This window comes from Daucus carota, chromosome 1, assembly GCF_001625215.2.
Source record: "Daucus carota subsp. sativus chromosome 1, DH1 v3.0, whole genome shotgun sequence".
NCBI classification, from domain to species: Eukaryota; Viridiplantae; Streptophyta; class Magnoliopsida; order Apiales; family Apiaceae; genus Daucus; species Daucus carota.
In genome coordinates this window covers 27,273,998-27,300,488 of record NC_030381.2, presented here as the reverse complement: position 1 = coordinate 27,300,488, position 26,491 = coordinate 27,273,998, and the positions used below count along the sequence as shown (strand labels likewise).

At 33.9% G+C, this 26,491-nt stretch overlaps 3 protein-coding genes across 4 annotated transcripts; 2 read left to right on the top strand and 1 right to left on the bottom strand.

The window, feature by feature from the left end:
• The first annotated feature begins 3,616 nt into the window (after positions 1–3,616).
• LOC108204732 (serine/threonine-protein kinase SRK2A) lies at positions 3,617–9,325 on the top strand. Of its 2 annotated transcripts, none has more exons than XM_017374312.2 (9): positions 3,617–4,109; positions 4,548–4,622; positions 4,737–4,838; positions 4,958–5,011; positions 5,222–5,314; positions 5,402–5,494; positions 7,761–7,865; positions 7,960–8,058; positions 8,704–9,325. In XM_017374312.2, the coding sequence occupies exons 1-9, from the start codon at positions 3,990–3,992 to the stop codon at positions 9,025–9,027; spliced, it is 1,065 nt and encodes a 354-aa protein (XP_017229801.1). In that variant the 5' UTR covers positions 3,617–3,989; the 3' UTR covers positions 9,028–9,325. The 2 variants fall into 2 exon arrangements, with proteins under 2 accessions (XP_017229801.1, XP_063950594.1); XM_064094524.1 differs by lacking the exon at positions 3,617–4,109 and adding an exon at positions 4,395–4,442.
• A 5,550-nt stretch (positions 9,326–14,875) lies between these two features.
• On the top strand, positions 14,876–20,503 carry LOC108204590 (serine hydroxymethyltransferase 7). Its single transcript, XM_017374109.2, has 4 exons — positions 14,876–16,116; positions 17,176–17,581; positions 19,616–19,717; positions 19,830–20,503. The coding sequence occupies exons 1-4, from the start codon at positions 15,124–15,126 to the stop codon at positions 20,036–20,038; spliced, it is 1,710 nt and encodes a 569-aa protein (XP_017229598.1). The 5' UTR covers positions 14,876–15,123; the 3' UTR covers positions 20,039–20,503.
• A 1,381-nt stretch (positions 20,504–21,884) lies between these two features.
• On the bottom strand, positions 21,885–24,463 carry LOC108207345 (probable receptor-like protein kinase At1g11050). The gene has a single exon (XM_064094513.1). It carries the CDS (start codon positions 24,158–24,160, stop codon positions 22,205–22,207), a length of 1,956 nt encoding a protein of 651 aa, XP_063950583.1. The 5' UTR covers positions 24,161–24,463; the 3' UTR covers positions 21,885–22,204.
• Between the last annotated feature and the right edge of the window lie 2,028 nt (positions 24,464–26,491).

Here is a 26,491-nt window from a genome sequence, read left to right as displayed (position 1 = left end):
TTGTATGAGGATTCTTTTAAAAATTCGACTATATATTATTCGATTATATTTGAGCAAACATTTCACAATAATATAAATTTATTAAAATATCAATTTAACTATTCTACTATATATTATTCTACAAATTCGAGTGAACATTTATCGGAATCTCATAATATTATGATATTTTCATGTTCAACTAAGTGTTCACGTGTCTTTTAATCTTTATTATTTTGTTGTATTCAACCAAACATTTTTAAGAATCTCCATATAAAAAAATGGTATCTTTAATAAAATCATAATCTAATTATTCTTTTTAATCTGTAATAAAAATAATAATTTAATATTACTTTAATGATTGAGCGAAAAAAAATGATAATGAAATTAATATTTAGAGTAATGTATAAGTGAACATCTACTAGAATCTCAACATACTATTATGAGATAGATAGATTTAAGTAAAATTATAACTAAATTGGAAATTGTTAGGTGTTCCGTTTATTGAACATATATAATATGTGTTCTTTTTAAATAAAAGAATAATTAAATTAACATAATTTATTTAATTAAGTGATAATTAATTAAGATTCTACTAATTAATATTATAATATTAATATTACAAATTTACTAAAAATTGTATACAATGACTTAAGTTATAATTTTACTTACTTCTATCTCATAACAGTATGTAGAGATTCTTGTAGATGTTCACTTGTACATTACTCTGAATATTTATTTCATATTAGAAAGTACAATTATATCATGATTTTATTAAAGATATCATTTTTTTATATGAAGATTCTTTAAAATATTTGGTTGAATATAATAAAATATTAAATATTAAAATACACGTGAACACTTAGTTAAATATTAAAATATTATAATATTATGAGATTTCGATAGATGTTCACTCAAATTTGTAGAATAGTGATCTATATTGTGATATTTGATGATATCAATCAAATCTAGTATATATGAAATCTTTTTGTAACATAAAAATACATTAAATTAATGACATTAATTTCATATTTAACGAGATCTTCCTCTTAAAGAATCTTTCAGTAAAATATTTCCTTAGTTACTTGATGTGGGTTGGTCCTTCCAAGTTTAATTGACCAAATTTAATTTTTTCTAAATTAATATTTTTTGTCAACAAATTTATAGTACAAGCAAAATAAAAAAACACCTAATAAAAATTTCATTATACTTTTTAAATGTATAAAATTACTGAATTCGATTTTTTAAATGTATAAGATCTAATTGAATTCCTTTAGATGTTTATATTCATAATAATAAAATATAACTAGATTCCATTAACTATTTTATGCAGATTTTTGAAAAAAAATAAAAGATATTGAGTTGTACAAGATATCATAAATAAAAGATATGCAAATATTTGAATAAGATTCCGTCCAAGATTGTCTAGATTTTTGATTCGGGTAGAATTTGATTGATATTAGATTGACATTATTGAGTTGACATTATTGAGTTGTGCAGCATACCAAGAATAGAAGATATGCTGATATATAAATAAGATTATGTCCAAGATTGCCCCTCTAAATTTTAAATTAAATTTATTATTCTATTTTATAATCAACGGCATCTAAGAGGGTTTCTCGGTTTTCTTGATAACTGAGTTTTCTCTGGAACCTCACTCATATATATATATATATATATATATATATATATATATATATATATATATATATTTACCCTTCAGATTAAGAGTTGGTCGCGGACAAATTCAAAGTTTCCCAATTATCCTAAATTTTATGTAACTTTGCTTATGTTTAAGCCTGAATTTGGACAATATTTGTAAAATATTAATATTTCGTGTACTAATTCGTTACCAGTTTCGTGTATTTTTTCGTGTATATTTCGTGTTTTCATGTACTATTTCGTATCGTGTCGTTTTCGTGTACATGAAAAAATTTGTGTACTACAGTTCGTGTCGTTTTTACCTGTTTCTAAATCGTGTCGTGTTCACAATCGTGTACACGAATTGAATTCGTGTCGTGTTCGTGTATACCCACCAGATACACGAAACACGAAAGTACACGACACGTTTATACACGACACGAACGATTTGCCAGGTCTACTTTCTCCCAACTTAAGATCATTACCTGTTGACAATCGATATAGTTCGCTACAATTAAAATTTGTCCCGCTATCGGGATAAATGCAAACATATAAATACAATTCAGTGATAAAGATGAGGCGATTTTAGTGTGATAGTGGAGGTACGATAGTGATAGTAATGATGATGTAGTGTTTTGACGAACGGTGGTGATGGTGCAATGATAGTAGTGAAAATTTAATGAATGGTGATGTTGATATATTCGATAATATATTAGTGATTTCCTTGATTAAAATGTTCTTTATTTTCTTTAATATTTATGACACACACACACAAAGATTTGTTTATATTTTATAAATGTATATACTAAACATTTATTATCTTAACAATATTTATATTTTCTTATATATCAATTTATATTCCTCTTATTTCTTCCTCTTTTTTATTTTTAGACTATCTAGAATAGATTTTTTATTGGTATTTTCTTAATATCAAAGTCTTACGAGGGTGTATTCGATTGAAATTTTAATGCATTTTTTTTAGACTGTGAATTATTTTGTGCGGGTTCTTGATAAAATGTCGCAGAGTAGGATATAAGCACAATACTTTAAAATCCCATTGATTTTGGTGGGATTTCAAAAACTTAAAATACAAGAATGCCACAGAATCCATCATTTTATGAAATCCAAAAAAATTCATCAGCATTTGAATACCATCAAATTTTAATGGATTCTAAACAATCTCAATTGAATACCATCGGATTTTAATGAATAATTTAAAATCTCAATTGAATACCACCAAAATTTGTAACATAATTTAAAATCCCAATTAAATTCCATGGAGTTAAAAACAATCCCAATCGAATACCCTCAGATTTCACGAATGAAAAAAATATTTTAAAATCTCAATCCAATACACGCCTCTTAGTGTTTAAAATGTGTGAAAATATGTTTACAAGTATTTTTATTAGACAACAAATATTCTTGATTTAGAAGAATAAACATTTGATTATTATGTTTTAATATAATTTATCTATAAATATACATATCCCAGAAAAATAGACCAAATTATTTTTATCCTCGTCAGAAAAGAAAATAAACATGAAGCATCATCTACACATCTTTGACAAAAAATAAATATGCCGACATACTTTTGTTTTACTAAGAGAAAACACTGGCTACAAGTTTGTAATACTCCCTAGGTTCCTCCTATTTCTTATCGAATGTGTTGGGCATGGAGGTTAAAAAATATGAATAAAGTAGTTGAAAAGAGAAACAAAAGTGGGTGAAGTGGTGTGACTTATTGATTTTTAATGTATAAAAGGGAGATAGTGGAGTAAAAGTAGTGTGAAAAGGAAAGAAAAGTGGAGAAGTGGTAGGACCCATTGATCATATTTGTTAAGTTTTGAAATGTAAAGAATTGGATGAGACACCAAAAAGAAAAATGTAAAGAAATGGAAGGGAGAGAGGGAGTACGACTTCATCACTACATGGGCTTGACTAGGCTTATTCATTACAAGACAAATAACTGGGCCCGTTAACAAACTTCCATCTCATTATTATTCAAGTGAGATATTCACATTTCACACACCTCTCTTCTCTATCTATACATACACACAATCTGTATCTATCTGCTTACTTGTCTCAAGACTACTTTGAATCCTCTTTTAGCTGTCCAAATCAAAATCTTTGTCAAGTAATTACTCACACCCTCTAGAGCCGTGTAAAGATTGTATCTCTGCTCTTTGAAAATAACCAATTTTAAAAACCCTAATTTCAAGATTTCGAGATTTTGATTTTTAGCTTTGGGTTGGCTTTGTTGCATGATTTGGGGAAGACCCTTTTGTGATTTTGATCGATCGTGTTGGATTGAAGCTCAATTTTGATAAATTGTGTTGATAAAAGTAGGGGGTTTTGTGTTAAGTGGAGAAGAAATGGAGAAGTATGAGCTTGTTAAAGATATTGGGGCTGGGAATTTTGGTGTTGCAAGGCTTATGAGGAACAAAGAAACTAAAGAGCTTGTTGCCATGAAATATATCGAAAGAGGACACAAGGTTTGTGTGTGTTTGTCTTGTTTTGGTTTGTTGAGTAGATTTATATAATCAATTTGTGGTGCACTTTACTTGTTGATATGTGTGGTTATTATTATATGTGTTTGTGTTGCTTAGAAGTTAGTAACTTTTTGCCTTTAGAATTTGTCAAACTATTTTATTAAGTCTCACTCTTTTCCACTTGAGTTGTACTGATTGTAATATTATATGATGGCTGCATGAATATATAATTGAGAGTTAGTGGCACTAAATCGGTGAATTTGCATCTGGATGTTATGATTACTATGCTAATACAATTGTTTGTTTCGATTTTGAGTTGGGATTCTTTCGGAAGTTGTATGTAAATTAATGCTTGCGTCCTGTGCTGTTAATGCATTCAGCTTCTTTGGATCATTTACTTCTGCGTTTTTTAGGTTAACATTTTGTGTTCTGCGATTTCAGATTGATGAGAATGTTGCGAGGGAGATTATAAATCATAGATCACTTAGGCACCCGAACATAATAAGATTTAAGGAGGCAAGTATCTTTCAGTTTTTCCCTTAATGATGATTTTTTTATATTTTGCATGACAGTAAAGGTGAACAAAGTTCAGTTTGATTGTCTTGTTGAAGTTGGTTTTTCAATTTACAGCTGGTACTCACCCCCACCCACCTTGCTATTGTCATGGAGTATGCAGCTGGAGGAGAACTTTTTGAGCGCATCTGCAATGCAGGGAGATTTAGTGAGGATGAGGTTGGTTAAATAATTTTATCTAACATTATGGATAATCATTTCCGTGTTGAAGGCAATCAATGTTTGGTGGTAAATTCAGCGTTTTTGTTTGGTTGATGTAATTCTTCTAAATTTTTCAGGCCAGATACTTCTTTCAGCAGTTAATATCAGGGGTCAACTACTGTCATTCCATGGTAAGGTTTTTTTTTTTTAATAAAAAAATCTGTAATGTTTGTGTGCGGTGCGTGTAAAGATGTCTTGGATCTATTTGTAGATAAATAAAAAAAAATAAGTTTACAAGTAGATCTGATTATGAGAAGTTAATTTATTTTGTTTATGCTTTATAATGATACTACTTGTATGGTACTAAGTTTAATTTAATAATTAGCTATCATTTTTGCTAGCAAATATGCCACAGGGACTTAAAGTTGGAAAATACTCTCTTGGATGGGAGCCCTGCACCACGTCTGAAAATATGTGATTTTGGGTACTCGAAGGTATGACTGAAAGTTTTTTCTTTGGATTGGCTTGTGTACTGGAAGTCATTTGTAAGTCTACATAAATACTTGTATATCTACTTGCAGTCTTCCCTGCTGCATTCAAGACCCAAATCAACTGTTGGTACACCAGCGTACATTGCTCCGGAGGTTCTTTCTCGCAAAGAATATGATGGAAAGGTAATCTATGTGCTTCCATGTATCACATGTATTGAACAGGAAACTTTAAATCGAAAATAGACTTGGAATATGATTATCTCCTCAGTCTTATCAAACTTCTTTATTCAGTGGAATGATCTCGACGAACAAAATAAACTCTATACTATATATAATTGTTTGTTATATTCTTTATTATAGAACAGTATAAGAATTTTTTGAGAATTTATCTACTATATCCTATATTAACTAGTACACTTATGCATATATCCCTTCTTATTGTAAAATTATTAATGTCCCATGGTTAGTCTCTAACTTGTATATAATTTATATGAATATGATTGTATTATATATAGATTTGTGTATACTAAATACTAAATAATACCAAATTGCCCCTGATACATACAGTATGAGGTTCTTTTCCACTTCTCATGTCATACCTATAGATCAGGTAATTACCCAGATAGCTATAATATTTATCATCTTGAAAGATAGTACCAATTGCCAAATCTCTGGTTTTGATTTCAATTATTTATATTATTAGTATTCTAGCTGATAATCTGGGAACAATGTTTATCTTCCTATATGGTTTCTTATGAGAGCCAAACTGGGAGTACAGAATCTGAATTCAAGAGAAAATGTATTGTTTTTGTTGCTTTTACAAGAAGAGAGGAAGACACATTAAGAAGTGCTAGAGGAAGACACAGTTAAAAAAATATTTACAGTATTCTAGAAACAAAAAAGAAAAGACATTGAGGTGTTTTGCTTCTGCATTGTATCTTATGCTAGTAATACTAAAGATTTATAAAGGATAAATCAATCTAAATTAGAGCGACAGCTATATCCGTTGCTAGTTTATCTAACAGCTGTAAGTTGTAACACACAGATGCAGCTTCTGTTATTAGCTTCTAGTCATAAATCTAAGCTTTTTTGAAGTTAATCTTATAAGTTATCTAACCTCATGACATAAATAGCACTCCTCGAGTTCGAGAAGTAATGAGATGGATAATGTAATGAAACTTTCTTTTATAGCTATAGTTTTTAGCTGGTTGGGGGAGCAAAATTGTTTTATCCCATCCGTTGGATTGTTTGCTGGGAAGGTGATGACTGGTTAAAAGGTCCCTGGCCATTGGCCCATTGATGGCCAGGAAACAGCCCTGTAAATATGTTACCTTCCAAATGGTCTCTGCTTTCTTTGGTATGTGTCTTCAATTCACAACTGTTATTAGCCTTAGAATATCTTCATATTGAACTTTAAATAAAGGTTTGTAATTTTAGTCTAGGGCACCCTGGGGACACTAATCGATTTTATGCAAAGTTTTTAACTTCCCTTGTTTCTTGTTGCAATAAAAATAAAACCTTGAGTCTCAAATGATTATTGTCTGACACCGCTAAATTACCTTTAGGGATCATGGTTTGTAGAAACGAGTGTGCTCAGAAATGGTTGTCGTTTTGGAAACATCTTAAACCTAGATTTGGATGTCAAAAATGTCATTTACACATGTGTAGTAGCCAAGTTAACCACAGTTACTTTTGAATTGGAAGAAGACTTTGTTTATGGATATATTTATAATTACGATTAAAAATGGGACATACTACAGAAACAGCCATGAATTCTTAGTCATGTCACAATCTTTGCATTGCAAATGAAAAGCTTTTTCTGAGGTTTTCTGACTTAATGCAAATATATAGGGTTCGACTTGCTTCTTTCTGTTATACGTTATCTATATTTGCAGTAACTTTTTGCCCGGAATCATAATGTGTCATTTTTAATCTTTATTTTATTGTAATCTGTATGCAATTGGTTCTATATATATCATAATCCATTATTTGTATGTGCATTTTTGGATGGTGGTTCAGTCAATAACACATCATTAAAATATGGGAGGTCTAAATTTGAAAATAGGCTCTGATAAGTATATATTTTCATTTTGTTGGTGCTTGATGAACCCTTTCGATTTGAGTCAGTTGCACTACAATACACAGGCCTCACTGGCAGCTATGGAGTACAAACAAACCTACGTCTTCTCTACACTTTATATGACATTCAGTCCTGATTCTTATAAAGTATATTATTAGCTATAGTGCTATCTATACATTGTAATTTAACTAGGCATATGTTGTTCGGAAATTGGCTAAGTTGTGTTTCCCTAGTCAGAGCACTGGACCGTTGATATTGTAAAACATTGTTGTCGATCTCTTGGTTGTGTCTTTATTTTCATCATTATGGTGAGAAATTGAATGTCTTTCTCATGTAGCCGTTTTTCAATTTGGTGTGGTCCTATTGTAGATGGCAGATGTATGGTCGTGTGGAGTGACACTGTATGTTATGCTCGTAGGAGCATACCCTTTTGAAGATCAGGAGGATCCGAAAAATTTCAGGAAGACTATTCAGGTCAGTTTTACCTTTCGTTTCTTCTCATACTTGATACTGCGATGCAACTTTCACTTACTGTCTATAATCTTTTTTCTTTCTCATCTTTCTCCAGCGGATAATGGCTGTTCAATACAAGATCCCAGACTATGTTCACATATCACAAGAGTGTAGGAATCTTCTTTCTCGTATTTTTGTTGCTAGTTCAAACAGGGTAAGTTCAATTGGAAGTTGAGAAGTTCTTCATGAAATGCCTAGATATTTTAAAGGACTAAGTGATATATATCTTATGCACATTAACATATCAACATTACAAGAACAGTTCTATTTTCTTGTACTGTGCGTATCTGTCTTGTTTACCTTTCTTGTGTTTATATTAGATTAAGCTCTAAGCTGATCTGTTTCCATCTCTGTTTTTTGCATATCTGTTGTGATTAGTGGTTGATGCCTTGAAGAGCATACTTGGCTAATTTGCTTGATAGTCACGTCACAATCATCACAAATACATTAAGTACATACAGGAGCTTGCATATAACTGCAATGTGCTTTCACAAATTATTATATTTTTATTTATATTGCATGTCGCACAATAAGTCACTGTGTTGCTGAAGCTCTAGAAATGTTGACAGAGATTTGGGTCTTCAATTCATAGCTGAAAATATAACCCTAGTGCCTTCCCCTGGATAAGACTGAGGAACCCTTATTATTGGCTTTGTGTGTGTATTTACTATTACAATTGGTTTTTGAGATATTGATTCTATCAATTTTGCTGTATTGTTTCTTTTTGTTGACATGATATCGAGGAAATGAAAGTGGTAATGAAGTGAGTGTTCATGTTTTAACTCTATTATTAATGCAGAGAATTACAATTAAAGAAATCAAGAACCACCCATGGTTCTTAAAGAATTTACCAAGAGAATTAACAGAAGCAGCTCAAGTCATGTACTACCGCAAGGAAAACCCGGCCTTCTCTCTTCAAAGTGTGGACGACATAATGAGGATTGTGGAAGAGGCCAGGAGTCCTCCTCCAGTTTCACGTTCTATTGGAGGCTTTGGATGGGGAGAGGAAGAAGATGAGAAAGAAGAGGAAGATCTAGAAGCTGAGGTAGATGACGAGGACGAGGATGAGTATGATAAGCGAGTGAAAGAAGCTCATCAAAGTGGGGAAGTCCCTCTTACCTAAGAGACTATGACTTATATCTAAAAACTAGTCCGTTATCCATGAACTTCAAGCTTGTTTCATGATTGTAAGATATATGTGTTTATATCCTCATGTTCTGTAAATTTTGTGCGTGGGAGGAGTTAATAGGGTTGTTTATGCACATGCGTGAGATTGAGAATACTTGTGTGTTTCTGGTTTGATCTTAAAATGCTATTTGTTTGAATTCCAGGTTTGTGTAACATTTTTTCTAAAATTCCCGTCCCTGTATAAAAGATTTGAGGTTCAAATGCCTTAATATATAAGATCAAAATTTTGTGTATTTTTTTTGTAGGTCAGAGTTGCAACTGATTTTTAGCGTTTCACGTTTATGTATAATCAATCACCTTGTTTCGTGCTTCTGCGGATATTCATGTAGGTGCTAATATTAAGGGTTTAATGCTTTTTCAGTCTCTGGATATCTGCTGCTAATTCTACTGAAGGGTGAATGTCTTATTTCTACGATACTTTCTCTTTGCCATTTCGGTATTTATACCATTTCGTCACTGCTACTTGGCTTGTGCGAATTGTGTTTAAGGACACTCTCATAGCATGGTTGCTTTCGCAGGATAAGGTGCGGAGGCAGAACATTGTTCAAGAAGCTTATTACCCGTTACTAGGCTCAAAGAAATTAAAATGATGTATTCACTAGTATTAAATATCAGAATGTGCCTACAAGGTACATTAATCAACTGTTAAGACTTGACAGAATGTGTACGAAGAAGATGTTTAACTGTTGTGCCTAGAAGACCTGGAATGTTTCTCATCTTTGGAACCAATAAAAGTGTATGTGTATGCCAGCTTTTTGAGTAAATCCCTTGCTAGAACCAATAGATAGAACTTTCTAGAGCGTAAAGAGTGATTGGGTTATTCGTTCCCACACAAACTCAGCACGTTAGGCCAGACAAACCAGACACCCTATGTTGTTTTATGTAAATTAGTGGACCCCTGAAGTGACTGGTGTAGGCTGTGAATGAATGTGCAAGTCCCACCTTGATATGGGCCTGAAAAAATTAACGGGTACCGGCCAATCATATGGTTTTTCACTTCCAATCACAAGTTTGCGTTTAGGCGTGAGTATTCGGTTTGGTTAATCGAAAATTGTATCGAATAATCGAAAATTTTCCGGTTCGGTTAACGAGACTATATAATTTCGGTACGCTTTTTGGTAGAGATAATTTTGAAATTTGGTTTTTCGGTTATTCGGTTTTTAACTACGGTTAACTATTTTCAATATTTAATAATATATCATCATTATTAATAATATATATTAGTTATTTGCAATAAAGTTTCTATAGGTTTGATTACAATAGTATACTCCCTGTCTCATTGGATTGTATACAGTTTTTTTTCCATTGTTAGAGAATGGCCCTTGTCAAGGAACCAGTTACTCCTAACATTCCTTCTCACCCGAGAGCCCATTTATGTGCCACTATAAATTGTGAGAATATTGGGGGTGGTAGGGATCGAACCCGAGTCCTCTGCCAGCCTGAGCTCTGATACCATGTCAAGGAACCAGTTACTCTAAAACCTCAAAGTGTTAAAGAATGACCCTTTCCAGGATCTTATATTCTAACAAATTGTATACATACAAATATAGTAAACTTTTATAATGTACTAAAAAACTTAACTACATCCCTGACAAAAACAAAAACTTAACTACATCTTCTTCCACTGCACCTACTTTATACATTAAATATTAGTAGGTCCCACTATTTTACTCACACTACACTCATTTTACACATTAAATATTAATAGGTCCCACCACTTTTCTTACTTTTCTTCACTAAATTACACTTTTTCTTAACCTCCGTGCCACTCCCTGTATGTATACTACTCATCGTGACGGAGGGAGTACTATTCTTGAATCTCCTTTCCAGAGGTTTTGAGATTCCAAGAACTTAATATATACGGTTATTTAAACCCCAACTCAAGATTTTCTAGCAATTTCATTCTAGGTATGTGTGTGTAGCAATTTTTTTTTTATAAAGTTTCTATTACCTGGGTTTTGCACTTGTATTGCTTTAGGCTCTCTGCTCAGAATTTGTACCCGTGGACAAAGCAACACATAATAGGACAGCTCGTACTTCTAAGTTTGTATTAGCTTTCAGTTTGTAAACTTGGCACACCACTCTGTTAAAAACAGCCGTTAAGTTTAATTGTTTGAGAGATAATAGTGTGTATTAATTTCTAACAGCTACTTTACTCCGTGACCCCTCAAAATTTATATATTATGTTTTGAAATTATTTCTGAATACATACAACGATATAAAGCTTAAGGGTATGTGTATTTGTTACAATCTACTCTTATCAAATATTTTATTAGAATTATGTTAATAAAATAACAAATTAGATAAACTCTTTAAACATAAAAAAACAACTAACGAGACTCGATAACATGTAATAAAATTGAGAAAATTCATAATATATCTACAATCAATTGCATTGGATGCAAAATCCAAAAAATAATGAGCCTACCAAAAATATAACCAATTTTTAAACGAATTAAGGATTTATATGCATGATACAAAACAATCCAAAACAAAATATCTAAACGAAACAACTTAACGTAATATACATATAATAAAATATAGAATAATTTCCACTTCGCACCTCATAAGTTTAAGCGCTATTTTGATTTGGTCTCAAACAAAATTTCTTGTCAATATGTACCCTAGTGTTTGAAAAACGCTTCGATATGCACACCTTTGACCATATTCCGTCAAATTGACTGTTAAAGTTTAAGGCTACATGGGTAAAACAGTAATTTTATATACTTCCTTCTCATTGATTCTTTCCATACAAAATTACTGTTTTATGCATGCAGCCATAAATTTTAACAGTCAACTTGATGGAATATGGTCAAAGGTGTGCATATCGAAGCGATTTTTAAACATTATGGTGCGTTTTGTTTGACACCAAATCGAAAAAACGCTCAAATTTATTTTAATTACTCTAAATATACAATAATAATAATTAATATATGGATTTGTCTATTGTGTGCTTATGGTCACATGCTAAGCATTAAAATCTATGAATTTGGAGGTTTCGATTGGTGTAGTTGTTGTAAATGTAGGGGGCCACCATTATGAAAGAGTGTAAACCAATCAAAACCATCCAAATTCATAGATTTTAGTGTTTAGCATGTGCCCATAGACACACCACAGAAAAACCGTTATCAAACGACCAATAATATTACCTGCGTCTTATTATACTGCAGTAAAGACAATGATAAAAACTATTGTTTTATTGACCAAAAATCAATATATTTAAGATAATGCTAGGGACCCCGAAATTTGTCTCCGAATTCTTTTCCCAAATGATGTGGCAGACGTATGACGGATTTTAGTTGGGTGGTTTACGTGCATACGGGGGGTTCCATTATTTATTACTCCCTCCGTCCCAATGAATTGTATACAGTTTTCTTTTTGGGACGTCCCACCAATTGTATACATTCCAAAAGTAGTAAACTTTTAGAATATAAAACATCATTACACCAACTACATTCTCTCACTATCTCCATTCTATAATGATATAAATACTATTACACCCATTATTTTCCTCTACTATCTCAAATCTATTATTAAATATAAATGGGTCCCGCCACTATACCCACTTTTCATCTAACTTTACTCTTTTTCTACACAATTTTTTGGTCTCCGTGTCCCAACCATTTGTATACAAATGAAGTAGTATGAGCGTAATCAATCACACATTGTCACGTAGATTTAAAAAAAAAATATTTGGGAACAAATTATTGGGTACTTAGCATTTTCCATTTAAGATCGGAAGAGTACACAACCTCATTTTAGAATACAAACCTGGTTATTGTTTGTATCGTTCGATCAAGGATTTTCTTTGGACGTGAGCTGTAATTTATAAATTTAAACAAACCGCAACTCCAGAGTCATAGCCTCGTACTCATGCCCCCAACACCTTCATATTTTAGATTATTTTTGAATTCGTATAAATGATATATATTATATTTATTTAATTATTTAAATAATCATCCGATTTGATTTTATCCGATTCGATTTTAACCAATAAACGGAACCAAACCTACAACGTCGGTTTGGTTTTAATTGTTCAGTTCTGGCTCCATTTTTTTGAATCAGTTGTTACTTATCGATTTTGGTTCGGTTTCGATTTTTTTCGAATATTTGCTCAGTCTTGCTCAAAATATTTGTTCCTCCATCTTTTCAAAATAATTTTTTGAATGGTTTTTTTAAAAAAAATGTTTTTGGAACACAATTTCTAATGTTTGAGTAATATCTATATGCAAGTGATCAAATACAAACCAAATCTTAAATACAAACTAAAAACAAGTTTCCCAACCACTATTTATAACTACGAGAATCACTAATTTATACTGCATTAATCACTGTTATATACAATATATAAATAACGATTTTTATCATCAAAATTGATAAAATCTACTTACCTAAACTATTGGTAATCGATGATAGATGATCAATTTGAGTCGTATGAAGGTTCTTGGCGGGAATAAGCCGCAAGAGAAGTTGTATAATGGTAGTAAGTAGTAATTAGTTTTGGTAAGTTATTATGTAAAGCGTATGTGACTATTGGTGATGGTAGACGATGGTGGTAAGTCATAGAAACGTCTTGTAATGGTGATAAGAGGTCCATTATTATGGTTCAGGTGAAGATGATGGTCATATACATTGTATATGTGTGTGTATATATATTTATATTCATGAGATATGCTATATATAAATTAGTGATTTCTGTATTTAAAAATAGTGATAAAAAACTGACTTGAAACTGGTTTTAGTTTTTAGGCTAATTTGGTTTATATTTGAGTAGAACTCAATAGATATATTTACAATATAATTAATTTATCATAAATTTAAAAAAAATTAAATATTTTATTTTTAAAAATATACTCCCTCCGTCCCTTTGAGGGGTCGTTTGGCTTACGGGATAGTATGGGGTTGGAATGAGGAATCGGGTTAAGGTGGTATGGGGATGAGGTATCATTCTTGATATCATGCTTTTGGTCGAGTGATGGAATGAATAATATATTGAATTTAAATATTTTTAAATTATTATTTTTTATTGATGAAAAATAATTTTATAATTTTATTTTATCCAATTTTGAGTTGTTGATTTAATTTTGTGTCAAGCATTTGATATAATTGTATATAAAATAAAAATATTTTTGATTCCTCATACCCATGTTCCATACCCACCTCTCCCCTAAGGTATCAAAAACCCATACCTTGGGGGTTTGAGGTATGGGTTTGAACGAATAAATTTTCCAACCAAACATCAGTTATGGGTTTGGAATGAACCAAACCCATACTTGATACCTGAAAATCCTGAACCAAACGACCCTGAATTCTATACACTTTCTTTTTCTGGATGTCCCACTCAATTCTATACATTTCAAAACTTTCCTAAAATAGCAACTTTTTATAATATAAAAGTCTCAACCACTTACTACTTTCATCCACTTTTCAAAATCTATCAATTAAATATTGATGGGTCCCGACACTTTACCCACTTTTCTTTCTTTTTCTCTTTCTCACTCCTTTATCTTACTTTAAACACTTTTCAGTCTCCGTGTCCAATCCAAACGTATATAACACCGAGGGACGGAGGGAGTATAATTTTTCCAAAAAACATATGGAAAACGGGGGATGGATATGCACTAACACACAAGTACGTACACGGTATGACGGTAAACCTAGACAAAATATCTTAACGACATTTCGCTTGTAACGCTAAAACAACGGCGCGTCACGTTACGATTCCTAACTGACATTCACAAAGCAGTCCAGGTTCAATCCCCCTCTCCCCATTTCTTCATATTATTCATTTGGGCCACATACTATATAAACATACACACACCCATTCTGTATCTATATTCATTTTCATTTTTTAGGGTTTTACACATTCTATGGCACCTCGATCTAAGCTCTGTCACTGCAATCTCTTCAATTCGTTTCGTTGCTGTTGTTTCTGCTCTTGTTAATTTAGGTCTTGATTGTAATTGTGATTGTGTTTGTGTTTCATATTGTTTTGATTTGATATCAGTAGAGACATATTTCGCGAGTTGTGATGGATTTGAGTCATTCGCAGTCGAGTAATTTGAGTTTGGGGCTACAAACTCACCGATCGGATGATTCGATCTCGTTTCAGATCGATTCCAACCGCCGAGATCGGTCCAAATCGGTGCCGTCGGTTCCGCTTCAATTGATGGAGCCCACTACGGAGGAGGAGAGTGGGAATGACGAGGGGGAAGGAGGTGCTGACGTGGAGGAGTTCAGGATTCTAGGGCATTCCATGTGTTTGAAGAGGCGGAGAGATAGTGAGTCTTCGTCATCGAGTTCGGTGTCGAGGAGGTGTGTTGAGCAGCCGAGTTTGGAGGCCAGGAGGAAGGCGGTGAGGGCGTGGGGGAATCAGCCATTGTGTGTGGCGGATCCTGATGTGTTTGGGATCATGGAGAAGGAGAAGGAGAGGCAGTATAAGGGGATTGAGTTGATTGCGTCGGAGAATTTCGTGTGTCAGGCGGTGATGGAAGCTTTAGGGAGTCATTTGACTAATAAGTATTCCGAGGGGATGCCGGGTGCTAGGTATTATGGTGGGAATGAGTATATTGATGAGATTGAGAATCTTTGTAAGGATAGGGCTTTGCTTGCTTTTGGTTTGGATTCTGAGACGTGGGGTGTCAATGTGCAGCCGTATTCGTGTACTTCAGCTAATTTTGCTGTTTATACTGGGTTGTTGTTGCCGGGAGATCGTATAATGGGGTTGGATACACCTTCTGGAGGGAATACTAGTCATGGGTATTATACTCCTAATGGGAGGAAAGTGTCTGGTGCATCAATTTTCTTTGAGAGTCTTCCTTATAAAGTGAACCCGCAGACTGGGCTTGTGGATTATGATAAGCTTGAAGAGAGGGCACTTGATTTTCGACCCAAGATTTTGATATGTGGTGGGAGTTCGTATCCAAGAGAGTGGGATTATGTGAGGTTTAGGCAAATTGCTGACAAGTGTGGTTCGGTCTTGATGTGTGATATGGCTCAGATTAGCGGTCTAATTGCAGCAAAGGTGAATATTTTATGCACAAACTTGTTGATCCCTTCCATGGAAACATGTTGATTCCACTATCTGTTTTTGGACCCCTCACTGTCTTTTTGGCCATTAATCCATGTATTGTGTTGTGTTAATGCTTTTATTTTCACATTTTTCACCAGTGACGTTAATTGGAAAATTTTGATTAAAGAGTAGAACATCTCTTCTTATTTTGTAGTGGTACTGGTACGCATGTATAATGATATATCTGTCATGTTATGCCTACTTTTTTGCTGCATGTTAGGAATTAGGATATATAAATTTACTTTTATAATTCTTTGTCCTCTGTATACTGGAACAAGTAAGTAAATGCCAGTGACAGCTATTTTGTTGAAGTCGTTAATTAAAGTTCTGTGCTTTGGTCTTAAAAAATAGTTCTTTGCTTTGGCATTAAAAAAAAAATTCTGTAATATGTCTGTGATCAAGGGATAGTACAAAATACAACAGACCTCTAAACATCTATAGGCGGGTATGGTATATACTTGCTTTGGGCGTTAAGCTTGATGTCTCATTTGATAAATTAAGAAACCCAGGTTTCTTGTCATTCTGTTAGCTTTGGAAATATTATCTTATTGTTATAGGATAAAGTACTTAATGGCCGCACAAAGAAGTTTATATTTTAGACTGTAGAGTTGTGTTCTGGAATTGCCCAGTTGGAAACGGTTGCTGATAAGTGTCAGTTGGCTTAGAACTTTTTTTCACTATATGGAGCTAGAACTTAGAAGAGTCCATTCCAAACAAAGCAAACTTCTTAATTTGTCATGTAGGGAGCTGTTAATGACCACATCATGTAATTCTTCTGAATAGTGCTTGCTGTGATTGGATATCTGTGTAATCATCTCCTCAACCTATGTGTCGGTCCCAGACTGTGAGCTGGCAAAAGACTACACCTATATATTAGGGTGTACGCGTAGTATGTAGGACAGTGTGCTTGAATCAACTGTATATGCTTCATCCCGTGTTTATCATGTCGCAAGTGCTTTGTTGTGTGTTAGTTTTTTTTTTTTTTAAATAGATTCCTTGTTGCTTTTACAGGAATGTGTAAGCCCCTTTGAGTACTGTGACATTGTCACATCAACAACTCACAAAAGTCTTCGAGGTCCCAGAGGAGGTATTATTTTTTACAGAAAAGGCTCCAAGCCAAAGAAAAGAGGGCTTCTTTTGAATCAAGGCGATGGAAGTGATAAATATGACTTCGAGGAAAAGATAAATTTTGCTGTCTTTCCATCCCTTCAAGGTGGCCCCCACAATAATCACATCGCTGCCCTTGCGATAGCGTTGAAACAAGTAGCTACCCCAGAGTACAAGGCATATATGCAACAAGTTAAGAAAAATGCTCAAGCCTTAGCTGCTGCTCTGTTGAAGAAAAACTGCAGGTTGGTCACTGGAGGCACTGATAATCATTTGTTACTCTGGGATCTCAGAAATCTGGGATTGACAGGTATTATTTTTTCCCATACCAAGCCTACCACCTTTTTTAGTATTATCATCCCTAGTTGATATGAGTAAAATGTACTGCTCTTAAATATCAAGTTTTATACACTTTAGATTTTGCTGATGTTACTTTTAAACTTTAATGACCTTCTTGGGGGAAGCTACTGCCTATGCAAACTTTAAGAGAATTATGCATTTAAGAGCATCTCCAATGGTGCTCTTAAATCACTCTTTAAAATATTATATTATATGTGACTCCTAGTGAGTCAAGACATTGAAAAAGATGACAACTCCAATGCTCCTCTTTATACTTGCTTCTTGTTCATATTTTATTCATATAAATGAGAGGGAAAAGTAAAAAGAGAAAAATGTTAGAGCAAAAGTTGGAGGGAAACTAATATTAAATTCATAAATAAAAGTTAAGAGCTACTAGATGCTCTCTATAAGAGAGGAGAGACGATGAGTTCTTAAATTTTTAAAGAGCTTCTAAGAGCCCATTGGAGCTCTATTTTTTGCCTTGGCTCTTTAAATTTGAAGTTAAGAGCTTGTTTAGAGAGCCCCTCGGAGATGCTCCAAGTGTCTACAAAAGAAAAACATAAACATTTGAGGAGAATCACTTTCTTGTTAAAGGGTTAGAAGAAAGCCATTTTTATATACAATACACATCCTTTTTGTTATGTCACTATATCAGTATGATTTAAATTACTTGTATACTGATTTCTTTGTACTAATATGATTTATCCTGTGTATTACAGTTTTGGTTTGTAATTTTATTACTTATCAAGTGATTACACATATATACTAGTATTTAATTATTACTTATCAAGTGATTACACATATATACTAGTATTTAATACTGATACGTATTAACTGAATATTAATGACTGATGTCAGTGTTGCATGGTTCATGGGTCAGCCTATGGACGTGCGATCAAGTTCCCTCGTTCCGGAACACGATAACTGTTCGACCCAGATCACGCTCCAATTCGCTGACTTGGGCGATCAACCTTTAACTTAGGTGATATAAGAAAGGAAGATGACTTGACACTATCTTGATTGAAATTATTTTTAAAAAGGTAATTTAGTAAAAGATATAAGAAAAGGAAGGAGTGGGAAGATGATACATATGAAAGAGAAGACACATGACACATGTCTTGATTACAAAAACAGATTTAGATCCCCTTGTATATATGTATTGAAGGTCCTCACCATTTTATGAGTAACCTTAAAATATCATTTTCTTATTAACTTCTATATTTTCGGGTGGAATAAATATTTTATATAAAAACCATAACTAGACTATATGTTGTCTATTAAAAAATCACTAAGAGGGATCCTCATATCGACTTGCGGACCTGATTCGTGGGTCATCGTACCCGATTCATAAGAATTAAGGTTTTATGGACCCGATCCCTTACCACGTACCCGACCTGAGCAACCCGTGAATTATGCAACACTCACTGATTATTAAATATGGACTGCTAATGCCTAACTATACTGATTTGTGATACATTGTTGCGGATCCGAATCATAATAGTGAAGATAATGATTTTGTGAATTTGATGAAGAAGAATGAATAGTAGATTAAATTTGTATTTCTTACTTTTAACGTTAAATAATTCTTGAGTTGAATCTATGTGATGATGAATTTGGTTGCTTTATCATAATTGACAATTGAGTTTTGCTTATAAACTTGTTCTTATTTATAAATGTATAATATTTTGCATTATATATTATGTATTTATGTACATTTGTTTGTCAAAATATTTATGTCTCTTCGAAGAACCCTCTTTTGTCTTGTTGCTCTTCAGATCGCATATCTTATCAATAACACTGCTCCGGAGTGAAAGACTTACTTTTTATTTTTGTAGAGTCAACTTTAGAGCTGTTATTGAGTGAATGAAGTTTATATTATGTTGTTGCTTCTCAATTATACTTCATCAGGCAGTGTTCTTTCACTGTAATTGCAAGACCACTGTCTGTAGCTAGGCTTTTGATAATAATTTGTGTCCTTACCTTCTCTTTTTTTATTTTTGCACAGGTAAAAGCTTTGAAAAAGTCTGTGAAATATGTCATATCACTCTTAATAAAATTGCCATCTTTGATGATAATGGCATGATTACACCTGGAGGAGTAAGAATTGGTAAGTAAAGGTCTTGTTTCTTTGCTGAAAACCTACTACTGCAAAACTTATTGATTTTTGTCAGATTTCATTTTCTTTACTTGGCCTTATTTTGAAATGTTTACTATCTTAGGTACTCCTGCTATGACGTCTCGAGGTTGTCTGGAGTCAGATTTTGAGATGATGGCAGACTTTCTATTTAGGGCTGCACAGATTGGAACTTTGGTTCAAAGGCAGAAAACTTCTTTGAAGGGGCTTCAGAGCAACAAAGATATTGTTGAACTCCGTACCAGGGTAGAAAATTTTGCAACCCAATTTGCATTGCCTGGGCTTGATGTATAAAGATTCTCTGAATGCAACTGGCTCTGCTTCATTAAGCAAACACAAAACCACATCCGATCATATGCAAATATGGATCTACTTCTTGAGTCAGCATTTTGATACAGCAGATTGTGGACTGTTATAAGTATCGAGTAACAACCCTACATCATATCACACGTACTTCTATATCTGTTGTGATCGCGCACTGTGGATTAGGTAGACGATAATGCTGCAAAGCCAGAAGTTCATTAGAATAGTTGTGAATACACTTCTTAAATTTCCCTGAACATGAAAATATTTTTTGGAGACCTTGGCAAGTATAATATAGCCCGAGTACAGGGATTATTGGACCCCTAATGTTATTGTTTGTTCCAAGCAAAGACATTGGTTGATAATTGTGTTGTTCCCGGGTCTGCTGTTCTATTTTGTACTTGCATATTTGATTTCTCATACAATATACAGCGTAGGCCATTTGTTTTTGTTTGATTCATGGTATGCTTGATTATATATATAGATTTGGAGACCAGGCTTATTTGAAATTTCTTGAACTTTTATGCTAGCTTAATTTTATCGTCAATTAAACTGACAGTAGTGACAGTCTGACACCAATGCCGTCCACAATGATATTAGATTCTTTCTGAGCCTGAAAATGGAGGACAAATCCAAGTTACAGACAGGATTGGAAGCATATCAATTGCATGCTGAACTGTAAATGAAAATGTGAACAAAATTATAGTGGCAACTCTAATACTTGCCTTGTTAGTGAATTACACTAGTAGGAACCTGAAAAATGAGTATGGTCTATTCTTCTAGCCCGTGGGAACCCAGCAGCGAAGACATATGATCTATTTACTGGTTTCAAAACGACTTGTTCAGTTTGTTTGAACATTGAACTCCTTGCCTGCATGGTGCTTAGCAGGCAGATCTATTTTGAATCGATGTTTCTAACCTGTACGCGTAGTCAAAAACCGTTTATGGGGGGTTATAATTCATATATACACCGCATATTCTTCAGATTTATAGTTAGATGATTCTGAAATTTCGACTTCCTGAACTTGGGGCTGAGGGGAACCTCAGCGCAAGGCCTACCAGGGTCCTCTAAAGATCGACACAGTGGAACCAGGGCCGGCTCAATAGTAAAGCAAACTAAGCGGTTGCTTAGGGCCCCCAAGCCCTAAAAAGGCCGTATTACTTTCCAGCGCGAACGCAAAGTATTATAGTAGGAAACAAACCTGTGTGGAGTTGATGTAATGTCTACGAGTGAAATTAGGAACAAGCATTACCAGATATACGACTGACATGAACAAGATAAAACCGAAAGTATCACAACTGTAAGAAAAACATGAAGAGAAAATCCCAAATTTAATTCCTTTTTCATTTATGCTTATTGCAAACTCAAAATCTGAAATCATCAAATAACCAAGAACACAACAGATAGCAAACCACACCAGCTAGATCAAACAAATGCGAAATTTTACTACAACATACATTTCACACTTCCAGGTATAAAACACGAGTATCTGAATTAATTATTTAGTTTTGCAAATCAAATGCTTTTGCAATATATGATCACACTTGCGATCCATATATTCATAAGACCATTCCATACTCTACTGAACTTCAGTTCTGTCCTCATTCTGAAATTAGCAGATTGGTAAAGATCTGAGCACATAAAACTGGGTCACAGATTTCTTTAGTTCTGTCCTCATTCTGAAAACCAGACTTCAACTCGAACGAAGCCTGTTTTGGCACTTACGCAGAGTCAATTATGGGTTTTCGCTGCTGTAGTTTCTGAAGCCAAGTCTGTTGAGGCCGAAATTTGTTTAAGAAGATCACCTGTCTGCGGAACTGTGGAAGCACTTATCCACGCACATAACAACAGGTATATTATTTGCAGGATGATGCCACTAAAAATTCGAGAAGGCATTACAGCAGCAAGCAGATTTGCAAGCTTGCTGCTATACTTAAGTACAAAACAATAGACAAAAGCTACAAAAAAGTAGATTAAAACTAGTATACAGAACGCGATTATCAAAATCTGACATGCATTTGTTCCAGATTGACAATATTATGTACTACAAACTAAAAACGAATGATCTGTTGGATACGATTGAGCATATGTGGAATTACAGAATTCCTATACTATCTTGCAGTTACTTGTCAGCTGGAGGGGGGATGGTTCTTAAGTTATCTGAGCAAGTCTCCGCTATTTAGCTGCAGCCTACTCACTGCTGGAGATATGCTGAAAGTGTTTCCATCGCGATAATGTGAAGGATGAGCAATGGGCATTGGCCTATCTGATATTGCAGGAACCTCAATATCTCCTTCAAGCATTTTTAGTGCCTCTACGATTGTAGGCCTGAAAGCCACCATAACATGAGCACACAATATCCCGACAAGTATGAACCTTTCCATTATCCCCTTTGGATTTGCACTCTCTGGATCTTCATCTCTCAGTAAAGTAGCATCTAGAACCTGATCTAATTTTCCAGCTTTCACAAGTGACCATGCCCAATCCGTGATCAAGAATGAACGAGGTGACCCGGTGGAAGATAGATCAAGTGCTTTTCTCCCACACATAATCTCCAGCAGAACCACTCCAAAGCTATAAACATCACTCTTCTCTGTCAACTGTCCGTAGAGGGCGTATTCTGGGGCTAAGTACCCATGTGTGCCTGCCACTCTAGTAGTCAAATGAGACTGACCTTCTCTGTTTTGTTTTGCTAAACCAAAATCTGCAACTCTTGCCCTCATTCCTGCATCTAGAAGTATATTCGTGGCCTTGATGTCTCTATGATAGATAGCTGGTTTAACACCGTAGTGAAGATATTCTAGGCCCTTTGCTACATCCAAGATAATGCTTTTCCTTTGAGGCCATGACAATGGATTCTTTCCATTTCCACTCTGAGAAGGAAACAAATGATCTTCAAGATTTCCATTAGGCATGTAATCGTAGATAAGGTACCTGTCTTCCTCCTTCTCATCATCATCCTTGTCGTCACCTGTCACACAACAACCTCTAAGTGGCACAAGGTTCCGATGCTTCAAGTTACTAATTATCTCAACTTCATTACAGAACTCTGCATTTCCTTGAAAATCCGAGTCAAGAACCTTCTTAACAGCAACAACACTTCCATCAGACAATATTCCTTTATAGACCATTCCAAAACCACCCCTGCCAATAAAATTCTTTGCCGAAAACTTATCAGTAGCTACTTCAAGCTCATGAATTTTGTACCATATGGAACCAGTATTAGGCCGGACTCGTGGTCTAGACCCTGATTCCCCATTATCATCCATAGCACACCTTCTAGCCATCTCTATTCTCTTCTTCCTTTCAAACCAGAAGTACAGTCCTAATGGCAAAGCTATGATCAAAACTGCAGCCCACCCTCCAGCCAGGCCTAAAATCAAAGGTACACGGCTCTTTCCCTTGGAATCTTTTTCGACAGAAAGGCCAAATATACAAGCAGCAGTCCCTTTACTCTCAGGTCCAAATTTATTGACTACACCAGCAGCATATAAAACTGTAAAGTAAAAACACTCAGTAGTATGAGATCTATTACCATCAACTGCCACCAGATCAGCCTGAACACGTAATCCGGCTGCCACGCATGCATCACATGCAGTGAGCTGAGTGAGGTCTGGCTTGCAAGCTGTGTCAAGTGCAGTTGATGATCCCAGCTTGGCCCTCCAGTCTTTCGTGGACTGAATCGAAGCACAAATGTTGGGCTTAAGGATGAACTGACCAGGGTCCATGCAAGAAGATGTAAGATCATGGGGAAGAGTCAAAGAACTCAACCTTGACTGAAAATCAGAGATGCATGAAACTGAAATGGGCAAATTTGGTAGCTGAAAAAAAGAAGTTCTTTTGAGATGTTGAGCAATGCCTATTCCAAAAAGACTGAGGAGTGTTTGACAGCACTGGCTTCTGTTGGTACTTTGAGATGTGTTTGGAACTTCTTTACAATCAGAGATTGGCCATGGCACTCTTGAAACATAACCAAAATCTATGGGACATGATTCTGTAGAGTTCTTAGTAGTTGGTTCAGGAGCTGAGGAGGCTGAGGCTGTGGTCATACATACTACTATAAATATTTGAAGTGCAAGTAGAAGAGACAGAATCATGAATTCAGTGCTCATTATTCTTTAAAACTGATAATAATTATGGGTCTTGAGCGTGGAAATAGATGAGCAAAGATTGGAGCTTTGTGTTTGTTATCTAACTCTTTGGTAAAGTAAATAGTACTGTATAACTAACCAGTGGTCTTGGTTTAAGTAGTCATCATTGTACTATAATTGAGCAAAGCTAGAGTCGAATACAGAATCCGCGCTTCGACAAAAATATCAACAATTGAATACAGATCTCGTCACCGAATACAAAATTTGTCATTCTACCGAAATATCAGATTGAGCGAGAATTGAATACAGATCTCGTTACCGTATTGAATGATTAGTATTTAGTTTTGTTAAGAAACTCTTAGCCACATTTTTTTTTCTAGAATGACAGATTCGGATACCTTTTGTGTGTTTATGTTGGGGTTGGTAGTTTGGTAGACATCTATTTTATTGAAGCAAAGTCAAAATGTGTGTGAAGTTATGGGCAAGAATTATTCTTAAGTACTTTGGAAGATCTTGCATTCAATTTTTTATCAGGTAAGAAATCTTGTGTGTGTTAGATAGAGGAACTAGATTAATGTATCGTCCTCTTCTACACAACCGCTTAACTTTGTTCTCATCACAAATGATATCTTCCACTATTTCATGCACAGGGTAAGGGATTTCTTGATTCGTGTCATGTATTTTTGGGTTTTGTATATGAACATAGAGTTGGGCTCAATGGAGACCAAAAATTTTGGAGTCATTAGAGACTACAAGATCTACCGTTAAATAATATGGCAATTAATGGACATGATTAAATATTTCTTTTCCTGCATTTCTAGTTTTGTAATATTAATAATTTACACTATTCTTGTCCTGCATTTCTAGTAATGTATTATTAATATTTTTGTCCTGCATTTCTTGTTTTTAGTTTGAATTCAAAACTATGTTTGTAATTTACACTATTCCTGTCTCGCATTTCTAGTAATGTAATATTAATAATTTGTCCCGCATATTTGTGATATATCTAAGTGTTATTTTGTCTTGCAACAAATTCAATTCGTTGCAAGACAATGACAATGAGTTCAGTGCCAATCATAGCAGTGTCCAACTACATCTTTGTTTTGTATGCAATTATTATTTTTATTTGTTAGGATTTCGGTGATTGAACACCAATATTATGGAATTATTATTTTATGTTATGCAAGATTTAGAAGTACTGCTTGTTGTTCATCGATTTAGAAGTGCAGGACAGGATAGGGAGAGAAAACAAACGTGCAGGACAAAATATATGCAGCCGTTGGATGTTTAATGATTGGATGACCAGGATTAGGTCTCTACAGTCTCCAAATAATCCAGTCTTCATAGAACTTTCTTCTATAAACATAAAATTTAAATTCAAAAATTTGTGTACTCATTCATATTTCGTACACTCATATAAATATATCATATTTTTTTAATGTCGCTTACATAAGATTTACAAATTTAATTTCATTCATTTAACTTTGGAAGTATATTTTTTATGTTTAATGTTATGAAATATGAGTAAAGTTCTATGGAGACCATTTTTATTGGAGACCGTAGAGACCACTTATGTTCTGCAATCAAAACACTATAAAATACATTATTTTGTGAAGTATGTTCAACAAATATCATGTATTCATTAAAATTGTTGAAGATCATCTATGTTTCATAAGTATATAATGTATGTTCTGCAAGTTGAACAATGTCTTGCAAACTAAATATATTTCGTAGAATATAACATTTTGTAATGTTCTACATGCGAAACTTATATGATATTCAAGATTTTAAAGTGAAATAATGATTTTGTACAACATGATGTGCAAAACTATACGTTTTGCAATGTTTTTATGCAATATTTCACTTGCAGAACATAAGTGGTCTCCACGGTCTTCAATAAAAGTGGTCTCCATAGAACTTTACTCTATGAAATATATATATATAATTACGTACAAATTTATAAATGTAGATATATTTAAATATACATATACGGGAAAAGTTCTATGAAGACCACGTTTTCATCGGAGACCTTGGAGACCACTTATATTTTGCAATTAAAACACTACCAAATTTATTTTTTGCGAAATACATTCGATAAATATCACTATTTTATTGAAAATGTTGGAAATTATTTATGCTAAACAAGTAGAACATGTATGTTCTGCAAGATCAACAAATGTTCTGCACACTAAACATGGTTTTGTAAAATAATATGTTTTTTAGTGTTTTATTTGCCAAATGTATAAAATTTGCAAGATTGTCAATAAAATAATGATCTTTGTAGAACATGATTTGAAAAATAACACGTTTTGCAATGTTTTTATGGAGTATTTTAGTTGCAGAACATAAGTG